Source organism: Oncorhynchus masou, chromosome 7, assembly GCF_036934945.1.
Source record: "Oncorhynchus masou masou isolate Uvic2021 chromosome 7, UVic_Omas_1.1, whole genome shotgun sequence".
Taxonomy (NCBI): Eukaryota; Metazoa; Chordata; class Actinopteri; order Salmoniformes; family Salmonidae; genus Oncorhynchus; species Oncorhynchus masou.
In genome coordinates this window covers 26,384,607-26,399,861 of record NC_088218.1, presented here as the reverse complement: position 1 = coordinate 26,399,861, position 15,255 = coordinate 26,384,607, and the positions used below count along the sequence as shown (strand labels likewise).

At 48.7% G+C, this 15,255-nt stretch overlaps 1 protein-coding gene across 5 annotated transcripts in view; it reads left to right on the top strand.

Annotated features, from left to right (window-relative positions):
• The window catches only part of LOC135543591 (B-cell CLL/lymphoma 9 protein-like), a 109,795-nt gene extending 95,998 nt beyond the window's left edge, over positions 1-13,797 (top strand). For all 5 annotated transcript variants that reach the window (XM_064970976.1, XM_064970977.1, XM_064970975.1 and 2 more), the window contains exons 5-10: positions 621-731; positions 1,474-1,636; positions 6,442-6,535; positions 8,239-10,522; positions 10,791-11,039; positions 11,314-13,797. In XM_064970976.1, the coding sequence (XP_064827048.1) occupies positions 621-731; positions 1,474-1,636; positions 6,442-6,535; positions 8,239-10,522; positions 10,791-11,039; positions 11,314-12,443 (4,031 nt within the window). In that variant the 3' untranslated portion in view covers positions 12,444-13,797. The remainder of the gene's footprint in view (positions 1-620; positions 732-1,473; positions 1,637-6,441; positions 6,536-8,238; positions 10,523-10,790; positions 11,040-11,313) is intronic.
• Positions 13,798-15,255: the final 1,458 nt, after the last annotated feature.

Sequence of the window (15,255 nt, the reverse complement as noted above, 5' to 3'; positions counted from 1 at the left end):
AATCGGAAGAAAACACTCAAAAGTGAAATGAGTTGTACGATCTGAATGCTCGTATTTGTTTTTCGTTGCACAACGCTTTTCCTTATGAACACGACCCAGGCCCACCCCTCAGTGTCCTGCTGGGCTCCCTGTGGTTGTTGTCTGTTTTTAAAAGACACCGGGCTAAATAATTTACATTCACCCCCCCCCCATCTCGCTCTCGATGAGATCAATCTGGACCGCCCACTTTACCCCGCATGCCTCACTGGCAGCTCGTCTCCCTCCACTCGTTGGCCCACTGAGAGCATTGATCTGAACTAGTGAATAGGCAACACGTTATTTGGTCGTAAAGTGTTATTGCTGTTGCCTAGCCTGGCCCCAGGTCTGTTTGTGCTGTATAGCCAACTCGTATCGTCATTGTCCAATGGATTTAGCAAGACCGCACAAATGGTTCTGGAACCAGGCTACGAATGCTGCATCACATTATTGTAAACCCCGGAACACCAGCTTGGCCTAAATGTGTTGTTCAATTCACTGGTGCATGACAAAATCAGTAAGTTGTAATGAGTACAGCTTTAAGTGTGCTTGATTGACACTAGCCAGACTTAGCGCCTTCATCTCTCTCTCTCTCTCTGGTGTAGAGCTGGGCAGCCGAGCCAAGAGGCTGTGTGTAGCTGAGAGGCGGCAGCCCTACAGTGGAGCGGACTGGTGCTCTGGGGGCGAGAGTGACGAGGAAGACCCAGGGTTCTTTAGTAAGTACTGTAGCTACCTGGTCAACTGGTCCCAGATCTGTTTGTACAGTCTAACCAACTCCTATGGTCACTACCACAAACGGTACTCTGGCAGCGTTTACACAGGCATCCCAATTCAGACCTCTTTTTCACGAATTGATAATTTGACCAATCAGATCAGCTCTGATAAAAATATGTGAGAAGATCTGATGTGATTGGTCAAAAGACCAATTAGTGGAAAAAAAATATCAGAATTGGGCTGCCTGTGTAAACTCAGCCAAACAAATCTGGGACTAGACCAGTGAACTGGGGTTGGGAAAGAACAGAAGCGTGATTTGCTGTGAGTGCTCCCCATGGTCCTCCTAAATAACGCTGAGAAGATTACACAGGCCTAATGGTCTGGGGCTGTATGTGTCAAGCGTCTTGGAGTGCTGATCTAGGAGCAGTTTTGCTATTTAGATCACAGTGAATAAGATTACATGGATAGGTTTGAACTGATCCTAGATCAGCAATCCTATTCTGAAATGCTTGATACTGTACATCTCATCTGAATAGTTCCAGGTTGTATTTATTGCAGTGAACTGATTATATCTGATCTCACAACGCCCCCGGAGAAGTGTTTTAGCGTCTCAGGAACCACATATAGCGATATTTTGAGATGCACAATGGAGACAACCTGAAACAACACCATTGGTTATGAACATCATGGTCTGGTCCATAGTGTTCTCTCATTCTCACCCCTACTCTCTGTTTCTCTCTCCAGACTGCAATTCGATAGAGATGAAGCCTCTGGACTCCAACAACGCGCTCAGCTCGGCCACGTCGACCCACAATGCCGTTGGAGGGCAGAGCATGGAGCTGGGCGGCAGCGGTCCCAAGCCCGGGTCAAAGGTCGTGTACGTCTTCACAACAGAGATGGCCAACAAGTAAGCTAGCTCTGGCTGTTTGTTTGTATGGTTGATTGGTCATTGTTTATGATCTGTACATTAAAGTGTACCACACCCTGAACTCTCTGGTTTTAACAATGGTCGGAAACTCCCCCAGGCCAATGCTTCTTTGACCAATCTGATGCTTTTAAGTCTGATAAAGGAGGGTGCAAGTTCACACTTCTGGAGAATGGTCGAGACGAGTGAATACATTCAAAATGAAGTGAAGTCACTGGATGGAAACCTTAGTGTGGGGTGTATTGCCCCCTTCCCTCCCCACGCTTCAGAGAAATCGAGCCAGTTCCCTGTATCTAACCCGTACACGACCATCTCCTCCTCACACCCCCTTTACCCCCCACACACCCTTGTCTGCCCTGAGTAGCCTAGCCAGCCACCTTTTCAGTGTGTTCTGCCAGTCACTGACAGACTGACTGTGAGTAATGACAGAGGGTCACCCAAACTCTGGCCTGTCCCCTAGTGGGGTGTTCTCATTTGATTGACAGGGGATGACAACAAGGTGTCTCTCTCTCTTCCCCCAACCCTTGTCTGCCCTGAGTGGCCCAGCCAACCCCCTGATCGGTGTATCGACCTCTGTATGCTCGGCTATGAAAAGCCCACTGACATTTACTCCTGAGGTGGTGTTGTACCCTCTATAACCACTGTGATTATTATTTGACCCGGCTGGTCATCTATGAACGTTTGAATGTATCAAAGAACGATCTGGCCTTTATGTCCATGTACTCTTGTGTTCTCCACTTGGCATAGCCAAATGAGGATTGGCCACCCCTCAGAGCCTGGTTCCTCTAGGTTTCTTCCTAAGTTCCTGCCTTTCTAGGGAGTTTTTCCTAGCCACTGTGCTTCTACATCTGCATTGCTTGCTCTTTGGGTTTTTAGGCTGGGTTTCTGTATAAGCACTTTGTGGCATCTGCTGATGTAAAAATACTTTTATAAATACATTTCATAGATTGGTGATAGATAACAAGAGGCAATTCCAGCCCTGCCACTCGTGCCCCTAACCATGGAGCTTTCAACTGTTTAGTTAGCTGGCTATTACTGGTTTATAGTTGCTTGAACTCCCTCCCAGAACACATTGGCTGTATTTACACAGGCATCCCAATTCAGATGTCTTGCCCAATTATTGGCAAAAGTGCTGATCTGATTAGTCAGAAGTACAGTCGTGGCCAAAAGGTTTGAGAATGACACGCATATTAATTTTCACAGTCTGCTGCCTGTTTGTATGATGGCAATTTGCATATACTCCAGAATGTTATGAAGAGTGATCAGATGAATTGCAATTAATTGCAAAGTCCCTCTTTGCCATGCAAATGAACTGAATCCCCCCCCAAAACATTTCCACTGCATTTCAGCCCTGTCACAAAAGGACCAGCTGACATCATGTCAGTGATTCTCTCGTTAACACAGGTGTGAGTTTTGATGAGGACAAGGCTGGAGATCATTCTGTCATGCTGATTGAGTTCGAATAACAGACTGGAAGCTTCAAAAGGAGGGTGGTGCTTGGAATCATTGTTCTTCCTCTGTCAAACATGGTTACCTGCAAGGAAACACGTGCCGTCATCATTGCTTTTCACAAAAAGGGCTTCACAAGCAAGGATATTGCTGCCAGTAAGATTGCAACTAAATCAACCATTTATCGGATCATCAAGAACTTCAAGGAGAGCGGTTCAATTGTTGTGAAGAAGGCTTCAGGGCGCATAAGTAAGTCCAGCAAGTGTCAGGATCGTCTCCTAAAGTTGCTTCAGCTGCGGGATCGGGGCACCACCAGTACAGAGCTTGCTCAGGAATGGCAGCAGGCAGGTGTGAGTGCATCTGCACGCACAGTGAGGCAAAGACTTTTGGAGGATGGCCTGGTGTCAAGAAGGGCAGCAAAGAAGCCACTTCTCTCCAGGAAAAACATCAGGGACAGACTGATATTGTGCAAAAGGTACAGGGATTGGACTGCTGAGGACTGGGGTAAAGTCATTTTCTCTGATGAATTCCCTTTCTGATTGTTTGGGGCATCCGGAAAAAAGCTTGTCCGGAGAAGACAAGTTGAGCGCTACCATCAGTCCTGTGTCATGCCAACAGTAAAGCGGCAGTAAGTGGCTCGAGGAACAAAACATTGATATTTTGGGGCCATGGCCAGGAAACTCCCTAGATGGGTGGACAAACAACAACCCACAACTTTGGACCAACTCCAAGCATTGATTATGCAAGAATGGGCTGCCACCAGTCAGGATGTGGCCCAGAAGTTAATTGACAGCATGTCAGGGCGGATTGCAGAGGTCTTGAAAAAGAAGGGTCAACACTGCAAATATTGACTCTTTGCATCAACGTCATGTAATTGTCAATAGAAGCCTTTGACACTTATGAAATGCTTGTAATTATACTTCAGTATTCCATAGTAACATCTGACAAAAATATCTAAAGACACTGGAGCAGCAAATGTTGTGAAAATGTATATTTGTGTCATTCTCAACTTTTGGCCACAACTGTAGGGTTGCACATTTTGGGGAATATTCCGATGTGGAAACTTTCTGTGGGAATTTACAGGAATATATGGGAAATGTATGCAAATTAATATTAATACCATTTAAAATGTAGATGTTTTTTTCGCATTGGATATATTTACCATATCATCTGGAGACTGAAACAAACCTTTTACCTTATCATAAGTAGACATAATTGCAAATTATTAAATCCTTCCAATAGAAATAAACAACCACATTTAGTTATGAGTTGACTCTTCACATGGGATGATTTCACTGAACAACAAAAGCAAGGGAGTATTGAATGATCCTCAATGAGCCATCGCATCTCCCAAAAACATTTTCAACATGCATCTATAAAATGATAGTCTAGAAACTAAAGCTTTGGTTGTCTTTCTCTCAGGCTTGTCTTCTCCCTGGACCTCCTCAAAGTCCACTTCTTGAACATCAGCCTGTTGCATACTTTGGTGTGTGTGTGTGTTCCTAAACAAGGACCAGTTGCGCTCTGAGGCAGCTGATGTTGGTGGGATTTGGAGGATGATGGAGGCAACAGGAGAAACATCCAGGTGGCTGATGAGATATGTTGGTACGACTGCCATATTGCATCTCCATCCCAAAGCCCTTGCTTGGAAGTGTACTTTGCCAGACTGCCAAGAACCTTGCCCTCATCCAGGCCAAGGTGTTGAGACACAGTAGTGATGACACCATAGGCCTTGTTGATCTCTGCACCTGACAGGATGCTCTTGCCAGCACACTTGGGGTCCAACATACACTGCGGCGTATGGTCTTCGGGCAGAAGTCTTCACGCTTTTAATGGATTTCAGAACTGCCGTTTCCTCTGCTTGGAGCAACAGTGAAGTGGGCAGAGCAGTACGGATAACCTCTCTTACATCTGCAAGCAGAGTCTGAACATCAGACAGGATGACATTGCCTCCCTCAATCAGTGCAAGGGGTACTGCTATAGGTTTCAGGCTGCTTACCACTCCCAAATGACATCATCCAGGAGGATCCTCTTGATGGGGCTGTCCATATCGGCAGACTGATATGGCCATTTCTTGAAGAGACTCCTTCGCCTCCAGGAGACTGATAAACATGATGACAACACCAGCCCAACGGGTGTTGCTGGGCAGCTTCACTGTGGTGCTCTTATTCTTCTCACTTTGCTTGGTGAGGTAGATTGTTGCTTTAACTTGATGACCCTTCACATACCGAACCATTTCCTTGGCTCTCTTGTGGAGTGTATCCATTGTTTTCAGTGCCATGATCTCCTTGAAGAGCAGATTCAATGCATGAGCAGCATAGCCAATGGGTGTGACGTGAGGGTAGGACTCCTCCACTTTAGACCAAGCAGCCTTCATGTTTGCAGCGTTGTCTGTCACCAGTGCAAATACCTTCTGTGGTTCAAGGTCAGACTGGTGTGTCTGTTGTCATTGTGTCTGTGTCTGTGCTCTTGTAGAACACTGGTTGAGGGGTGGAGATGTAGCTAATTATTTCTTGCCCACGAACATTCGACCACCCATCAGAGATTGCAATACTGTCTGCTTTCTATATGATTTGTTTGACCTTCACTTGAATTCTGTTGAACTCTGCATTCTGCAAATGAGTAGATGAAGCATATCTGGTTAGATGGGTGTATGCGAGGTGAGGAACATTCAGAAATCTCTTCCAGTACACATTGTCTGTGTGCATCAGAGGTGAACCAGTTCCATACACAGCTCGAGCAAGACATTCATCAGCATTTCTCTGACTACGTTCCTCCATTGAGTCAAAAAAACATCTGATTCCAGGAAGACCATTAGCTGTTGCTATCGATAAGGTGTCCGATTCATCATTTTCACCTCGAATAGAAGTAGTGGGACTTTTGTCAGGTTCTCAAGATCTTGCACACTCGTGAGATGCTATTGAGGCCAGACTACTAAGCAGTTGTATTTAAAGGCCCGTGATGTCACCATGCAGTAAATGAGTTAATAGAACCCCCCCCCCCCCCACTCAGACCACAATATCTAAATTCTTGCTTGAGAAATGTTCCTTTGCTAAGAAGTTATATTTGTTTGTTTTTGACCATTTTAATTGAACACGCTCACAGTAAGGTACCTAATTGTTACCCAGAAATGTAAAAACACCCTGTCTACATTGGACCTTTTTTTAATGTCTTCTGTGGCAATTGTTCACAATTGTGCTCAAAAAATGGCTTCGGTGATAGGCTTCAATTATTAAATTATGAACCTGATTTTGAAATGGGACTTTTCTACCTGTTGCCCATTTGAAACGCATGCGGACGCACGCACCTACTCATGAGTGTGGTCCTACTGTCTGCAGGGCGGCTGACGCAGTCTTCACAGGCCACTCGGACAACATCATTGCCTTCCACATGAACAACATCTCCAAGGGCAACAAGCCCCACCTACCTGTGGTAAGACAAACCCACTTCAATAGAAACCACTTTTTAACTAGCCTATTTATCATCAAAACCTGTCATTTTGCCGTTAGCAGACCATTTGCATTGTGCCCCCTTGTTGGTCTGGTAATATGTTATATAACAATATGAAAACTTTAACGTGTTCACGCTACACGTTCCCCAAGGGCCCCCTCCCCGATCAACTCAAAAAATGGTGCACAGAATGCAAAAATATTCTTAGAAATATTTAACCTCCACACATTAACAAGTCCAATAGCTCAGTCAGATTTCTAAAATGTTTTACGGTCGAAAACATAGCACATATGTATGTCAAACCACCACAAAGACACAGACGATATGTAGCCATTTTGTCGAACAAAAGATGCAATCACAAACGCAGGATTAAAATTAAAATAATTCACTAACCTTTTGAAAATCTTCATCAGATGACAGTAACAGGACATGTTACACAGTACATTTATGTTTTTTTCAATAATATGCAATTTATATCCATAAATCTCCGTTTACATTGACGCCATGTTCAGAAAATGCTAAAAAAATGTCCGGAGAAATTATAGATAGCTACACCAGATAACAGCAATACACATCATAAACTTTGACTAAATATACATGTTCTACATATAGTTAGAAAGATACACTGCTTCTTAATGCAATCGCTTTGTCACATTTATTTTTAACGTTACAGAAATCGTTCACTATTCAATAATCTGAGACGGCGCTCAGACATAAGCAATATTTCTCCACTATGTTGGAGTCAACAGAAACACAAAATTACAACATAAATATTCCCTTACCTTTGATGGTCTTCGATCAGAATGTAGTGGAAGGAGTCATACTTACCCAATACATCGTTTGGTTTCAAGTCGTGTGTCTTTGTGTTAGTATATGTGACAAGTTCCAGCTGAAATGCATCCAAAATGACTTCTGGTCCCGAACAGTTGCGCATCAAAACTTCAAAATTACATATTATATGTCGACTAAACTGGTCAAACTAAGTGCAGAATCAAGCTTTAGGATGTTATTAACGTACAAAACAATTCTCAATTCAACTGGACAATCTGACTTCTTCTCATGCAAGTTGGAACAAAGGGAGCTCTGTGCCCAACGCGTGCCCGAAAGCACATGTATTTTCTCGCGACACTCACTATTTTGCCTGCCAAAGGGTCAAAGCTTGCGGGATTTGCACAATTAAACGCTCTACTGATAGAGGACATCTCGCGGAAGACATAGAAACTGTTCCCAGATCCATAGCTGGTTGGGAAGAGTGGGGGCGATGATGTCAAAGTTGCCCCAACTTTCTGGATGACAAAACTAGTTTGGGAGATTTGCTGCCCTGTGAGTTCTGCTATACTTACAGACATAATTCAAACGGCTTTAGAAGCTTTAGAGTGTTTTCTATTCAATAATAATTATTATATGCATATATTAGCAATTTTGGACAGATTTGTTTTCAGTTTACTATGGGCACGCAATTCATCCAAAGGGGGCAGTATTGTCCCGAGCCTGAACAGGTTTTAAGCATGGTTCTGATAATGTTATGATATTTGTCCAACTCAGCAGAATTGTGTATTTTTTTTTTAAAGCTATGTTAATTATGCACCCTGGGATGCTTTTGATAAATGTCTCTTAATGTGTCAGTGAGTGGGATCTTTTGGTAACCCATCCAACTCCTCTCTCACCCTCACCCTGTCTTGTAGAATAATCAGATGGGACCCCCTCGGGGTGACTCCAAGCAGCTGGGCGGAGCCCCCCAGCAGCAGTCATCTCACCCTTCTGACCAGAACCACCAGCAGGCCTCCAAAGCACCTCCACCAGGCCAACAGCAGCCAGCAGAAGCCCAGCCTCAGGGGGCCAAGCCTGGGAGCTTCCCCCAGGACGGGGCTGCCTCTGGGGGCATGGACTCGAAGAGCGGAAGCCCCCAGGACGGCACCCCCCACGACCCTAACAGCAACCCTGGAGGGCCGCCCGGCCACCAGAACCCCTCTGGGGCATCCCAACAGAGCTTCCCCTCTCTGGACCTTCCCAATGGTGCCGACGCCAAACTCACGGCCCAGCAGCAGCAGCTGGCACACGAGCTGATGTCCAGCATGGGGGACAACTCTGAGGGCCTGTCCCAGGAGCAGCTGGAGCACCGCGAACGCTCCCTGCAGACACTACGGGACATCCAACGCATGCTCTTCCCCGATGACAAGGAGTTATCCCTCAAAGACATGGTAGCCATGGGGCAGGGCAACCCGGGCGGGCCCCCCGGCCCCAACCCCGGCATGATGGAGGGGGGGCCCAAGAAGCCAGGGGAGCAGGGCCCCCTCCAGGCCATGATGGCCCAGTCCCAGAACCTGGGGAAGCCTGGAGGCCCTGGGGGGCCCCGGCCCGATGGTCCTCCATTTGGGCCCGGAGGCCTCAGAGACATGCCCTTCTCCCCAGACGATCTGGGGCCCATGCCTCCTGGGCCGCCTATGAACTCTCACGGCGGTGAGCACGGGGATCACACAGGGATGAACCCGGAGCAGATGGCATGGCTGAAACTGCAGCAGGAGTTCTACGAGGAGAAGAAAAGGAAGCAGGAGCAGATGCAGCACCGGGGGCCCATGGGCGACATGATGATGCACCAACAAGGCCCCCGTGGCCCCATGATGCGCGGGCCCCCGCCTCCCTACCAGATCAATTCGGCTGGGGAGATGTGGGGCCCTGAGCACTTCCCAGAGCAGATGAGCATGGGCCCCCGGGGCCCCATGCACTCCCACATGCAGAGGATGCCCGGCGGCTTCCCTCATGGCATGATGAACCCTGGTATGGAGGGCGGCCCCAACCCCAGGGGGCCCCGGCCTGGAATGAATTGGCCCGACGACATGGGACCCAACATGGGTGACGGCAGGGGCTTCCAGCCCGGACAGGGGCAGTTTGTAGGGCCAGGGGGTCGGGTGGAGAGGTTCCCCAACCCACAGGCGGTGCAGGAGGCCATGTTCCAGCAGGGCATGGGGGGTGACAAGCAGGGCATGGGGTTGCCCCCGGGCATGATCATGGAGATGAACAGGATGATGGGGGGCAACGGCCCCCGGGGGCCAATGGATGGCCCCGGCAACGGCCCTAACGGAGGAGGCATGATGTTTCCCAGAATGCCTGGCGACGTTGGCCCCATGAGTCCATCCTCCAGGATGGAGTTTGTCAAGGGCCTGGGCAGGGACATGGGCCCTGAGTTCAGCATGGGCCCCGGGAACATGAACATGGGGCCCAATCCCCAGATGATGCAGGCTAAAATGAGGGGGGAGCCTCCCATGAACTTGAGCCCCGAGGAGATGATGAAGATGAGAGGAGGCTCCATGCCAGAGAACATGGGCCCTCAGAAGATGATGCAGGGGCCTCCCTTCCCTGACCAGGGGCACCACCCAGGGGACTTCAACATGGGCTCCAACCGCCACTTCCCAGGCATGGGGTCTCACGGGCCTGGGAACCCTAGGTGCCCCAGAGGTGAACCCCCCTTCGGCCCTGACCAGCGAGGACCCAACCACGGCAACAACGGTCGCCTCAGCCATATGCCCCCCAACTCGGGCCCGCCTCCCAACCAGAGGAACATGGGGGGCCGCAAGGGTCCCCAGGACATCCAGGGCGGCCAGGCTAACTCACCCAACATCAACCCCCTCAAGTCCCCTACGCTGAGGCAGGTCCAGTCCCCCATGCTGGGCTCGCCCTCTGGGAACCTCAAGTCCCCCCAGACGCCCTCCCAGCTGGCCGGCATGCTCCAGGGTCCTACGGCGGCGGCAGTGGCTGCAGCTGCGGCGGCTGCCTCCATCAAATCTCCCCCCATGATGGGTTCGGCTGGAGCCTCTCCCGTCCACATGAAGTCGCCCTCGCTCCCGGCACCCTCCCCAGGGTGGGCATCGTCCCCCAAGCCCCCCATGCAAAGCCCAGGCATCCCTCAGAACAACAAGCAGCCTCAGCTCAGCATGACCTCACCCAACATGATGGGCAATGTGGAGCAAGGTGAGTCCCAGAAGTTTCTCCTCTGTTAACCTTCCACCAATTCAGTTCAGTAGATTGTGCTTTATGGACTGAATCTTGACTTGAGGTCTGTGCGCTTAACTCCGACTCAGGCAATGTGTGAAAGTTTGAGTTTAATTAGGATTCAGCCCTATGTGTTCTCTGCATAAGAAGATACAGTGGATATTTATGTAACTAATCTCTCCTCTTTCTCTCTCTCCTCTTCCACTTCTCTCTCCCCTTCTCGTCCTCCTCTCCCCCTCCCCTTCAGGTGGGAATGGTCCCCCCACAGCACCCCCTTCCAGTAGTGCTTCCAGTCTTCCGTCTGGCAGCCCCTACGCCCTGCCCCCTGAGCCCACGATATCTCAGAATCCCCTGTCCATTATGATGTCACGCATGTCCAAGTTCGCCATGCCCACTTCCACGCCCCTCTACCACGACGCCATCAAAACGGTGGCTAGCTCGGACGACGACTCGCCACCGGCCCGCTCGCCGAACCTGCCGCCCATGAACATGTCTGGTAAGAGCTCCAACAAGCTGTTATATTTTGCACACACACATACAACTCTACCAGAGCGGGAGCTGTTTTAGACCAGGCCATTTTCCGTTAACGCATCACAAAAACTTATACATATCTGTATCCAAATTTGCACCTTTTACACACACCCCTGGAGCCTAGAACTTTCACTATACTGAGGCGTAAGCGTATGACAACCATTTTATGTTTTTGCTCTTTGTTTTATGGTTTGAATGTAGTGATCTCACCCTGCCTGCCTCTCTGCTGCCTCCTATAGGTATGGGAATGAACCACCACCCGGGCCACAACCGCATGATGGCTCCCACGTCACAAGGCCCCATGCCCGCTCTCAGCCCCATGGGCATGAACACCATGGGCTCCCAGCCCCTCTCCCACGGCATGCCTAACCAGATGCCCTCGCCCAACCCAATGGGGGGGCCCCACCAGGGGCCCATGGGGCCGGGTATGATGGGGCCCCACGGCATGATGATGCCCGGCGGGCAGGACCCAGGGATGGGCAACCCTCAGATGATACCTCAGGGCCGCATGGGCTTCCCCCACCGAGGCCAGGGATTCCCCCCCGGTCACTCTCCTCCTCAGCAGGTCCCTTTCCCCCACAACGGCCCCGGGCCCCAGGGTGGTTTCCCCCACGGCATGGGCTTCCAGGTGGAGGGAGGCCCAATGGGTCGAATGGGGAACATGGGCCCTGGCGGGGATCCGGGCGGCATGTGTAAACCCAACACTCCCGGAGGAGGCCAGGACTTCAACATGTTCAACAATGATAACGACCTCCACGAGGTCATGCGAACGGGAGCTACCGGAATGCCGGAGTTTGACCTCTCCCGGATTATCCCATCGGAAAAGCCCAGCCAGACTCTGTCCTACTTCCCCCGCGGTGGCGACGGCCCGGGGGGGAAACCTCACCCCTCCGGCCCCCAGGGATTCCCTCCCCAGATGCAGGGGATGATGGTGGAGGGGAACCCCAGGATGGGGATGCCCATGCAGGGGATGGGAGGTCCGCCGGGCCCAGGCCACATGGGGGGGCCCCAAGACATGCCGATGGGTAACCCTGGCCACAATCCCATGCGGCAGCTACACCCTGGCCACCCCGGCTTCATGCCCCAGGGCATGATGGGACCCCAGCATCGGATGCTGTCGCCGGGACAGCAGCCGGGCATGATGGGAGGACCTGGGCATGGGATGATGCAGGTTAAAGAGAGGGGGGGGCTCATGTACAATCACCCGGGCCCCGTGGGCTCGCCCAACATGATGATGTCACTCCACGGCATGGGTGGCCCCCAGCAGACTATGATGATGCCGCCTCAGATGAGGCCTCGCGGGATGGCAGGGGACATGGGCATGGGCTTCAACCCCGGTCCCGGAAACCCAGGGAACCTCATGTTCTGAGCTGCTACAGCTAAGTAGAAACTTAAAGACCTGACTCGGAACCCGCAGGAGTTTAGAACCTGCGCCAAAAAAGGAATACACATGAGACTTGTGCTCTCTTAGGCGGTTGTTGTGTGGACTGGGGACACATACATTCACTCTGGCACATACACACACACACACACACACAACACACACACACATCCCGAGACACTTTTGGGCTGGTTTAGCAGTCTGTTGGGTGTGGTGGTGCAACTGCAGCGTGTTCCATGGAGGGGAGGGCGGATGTACACCATTTCAGAGGGGACTGATCTTTCTCTGTTTTGGAAAACGTAGAATGTACGGGACGAGTCTTACGGGAAGCTCCAGTGTTCTACAGACGGATAGGAAGCCTCTTCATAAAAACTCCAGGGATGACCCGGGACCAGAGGTCCGTAGTTGTACTGTTATAAGAACAGCTAAACGACGAAATGTAAAGAACAATAAAGGATTAAAAACACAAGGAACTGAATGAAAAGACAAAGGTCACAGTTTTTTTTGTTGTTGTCTCGAGTTGCACCATTTTTGGCTGTATGTTTACATCTCATCTCATCACTACCCTCCAGAGATTCAATGCTATTTGTATTTGTGTACTGTATTTGTGTTGTTAAAGGGATTTTAATAGTGACTTCTAGTTTGTTTCCCCATCTTCTTTTGTAAAGGAGGGTGGGGGTATGGAGAAGGGGGGGTAGCCAAATGTCGCTGCAACTCCCCCTCTGAAATGCTGTTTACCATGTAGAGGGGTCAAAGTATTTTAAAAACTGCATTTTCCTTTGTTACTCTGTATAATATGCCAAACGATGACCTCATACAGATAATAGTATTATTAAAAAAAGCACAAACATGATTTAACTGTAAAGAATGTTTTTTTTTTCTTTTTCCTCCTGTTTTTGTCAAAAAACACTCTGTAGGAGGGGTGATTCTGGGGCATACGCTGATGAGGCCTGGTTTAGAATTGGATATGGGGTTGGGGTTGGGGGGGGGGGTGATGTCTGTCACAACTCAAACCCCTCTTAACCCTAACGGACAAACAGACACAACAGAAAGCAAAGCCTCTGCTCTCACCTTTCCAGGCTAGGCTACAGAGAGGAGAGTAAAAGAAGAAGAAGAAGCAGCCTTCACCATGTCTGGGTTACTTGGAGGGGTGGTGACCATGGAATTTTGCTGAATTAAAAAAAAAAGAGAGAAATGATGACAAAAAAAGCAAAACAGAAAATGAGCTAGTAGGTTGTATCTGTGTCCCTGCCTCTCCTGTGTTAACACGTTGTCATGTGACTCCATTGAATTTGGTACAGGGCTGTGGTGTTGGAAGACTAATAAAATATATTGTTTGGTATACAGGTGGCCTGTGCTGTGTTGTATACTATTTTCCCCTAGAGCACCAGAATTCCCATGACACTAGTCAATCGCACCTTTTGGAGGAGCAATCTACGTACGATGAATGTTATTTTCCATCAAAACAATATGGAAGAATCCTTTGTGTCGGTTGCAATGGATCTCACACACTGTATAGAGCAATGTGGCCACCTAGTGGAGAAACACTGGTCAGAGGTGCTTACATCCCATTCTTAGAGTTCCAGGGCCCAATGCCAACAACTATCCTTTTGTGGTACTCTACTCCAGTGGTTCTCTAACTTTTTGGGTTACTGTACCACCAAGTTCATTTTGTTCCCTGAAGTACCCCCTCATTTGCATTTCACCAGTAATCTATGGTCTTTTGAGTCTCTTCAAGTATTCCCTGTGGATAGGTAAAGTATCCCCCAGGGATACCTGGTTGAACTACCGCTCTACTTAACAGAGCATTAAACCTTTTTTGTTATTGAAGTTCGGAACTGGCAGCAATATCCGACAGACTGGTGTTGGCAAATTGTTTTACTCCTGTGTAATGTTGAAATAATTATTGAAGTGTATCAGGTCAAAATGATAACCATACAATTGGGGCCCGTATTAGCATCTCAAAGTAGGAGTACTATGCTCGAATCAGGTCCGCCCTCTTATTCATTATAACATAAAAGGCTAAACTGATCCTAGATCTGCTACTCAGATGCGATGTGAATTCAAGCACAAGTAGTGACTATTTCCGATGAATGCCCATACATACACGTTGTAAGTTTTTTTAAAAAATTTAATTATGTTTTTTACCCTTATTTAACTAGGCAAGTCAGTTAAGAACAAATTCTTATTTTCAATGATGGCCTAGGAACAGTGGGTTAACTGCCTGTCCAGGGGCAGAACGACAGATTTGTACCGTGTCAGCTCGGGATTTGAACTTGCAACCTTTCGGTTACTAGTCCAACACTCTAACCACTAGGCTAACCAACCCCCCATGGAATTTTCTTTGGCTCCCGTCCAGGCCGTGCCCTGGGAAACGTTGGGAATAATTCCCTAGCCTGTTATCAAAACTTTAACGCTGAGAATCATTTCTCAAGGTTCTCTGGCTCCGAATGTTCACCAAGACACTATAATTACCCAGCATTCCAGAGAGCAGCCTGGTCAGGAGGACTTCGTCCTCGGCTAATTTTAGCGATGGTAAATTTGTCCTGCAGCTGTGAAAGTCTGGCGTTCATGCCTCTTGTTTTATACACACAGATTAAATATGGCTATAAAGAGGGGTTATAGAAGATCAGGACAAATGGAAACTGATACTGAAACTCAACAAATGATTGACCCTGTTGCTCGATAAGAAGCCAGTAAAATAAAATCCCAAATACCTCTGACGTGTGTTCATAGGTTAGAAGATATCAGTCAAATACAGTGCATGATACATATGGGGTGTATATATTGAGTTTGTGCT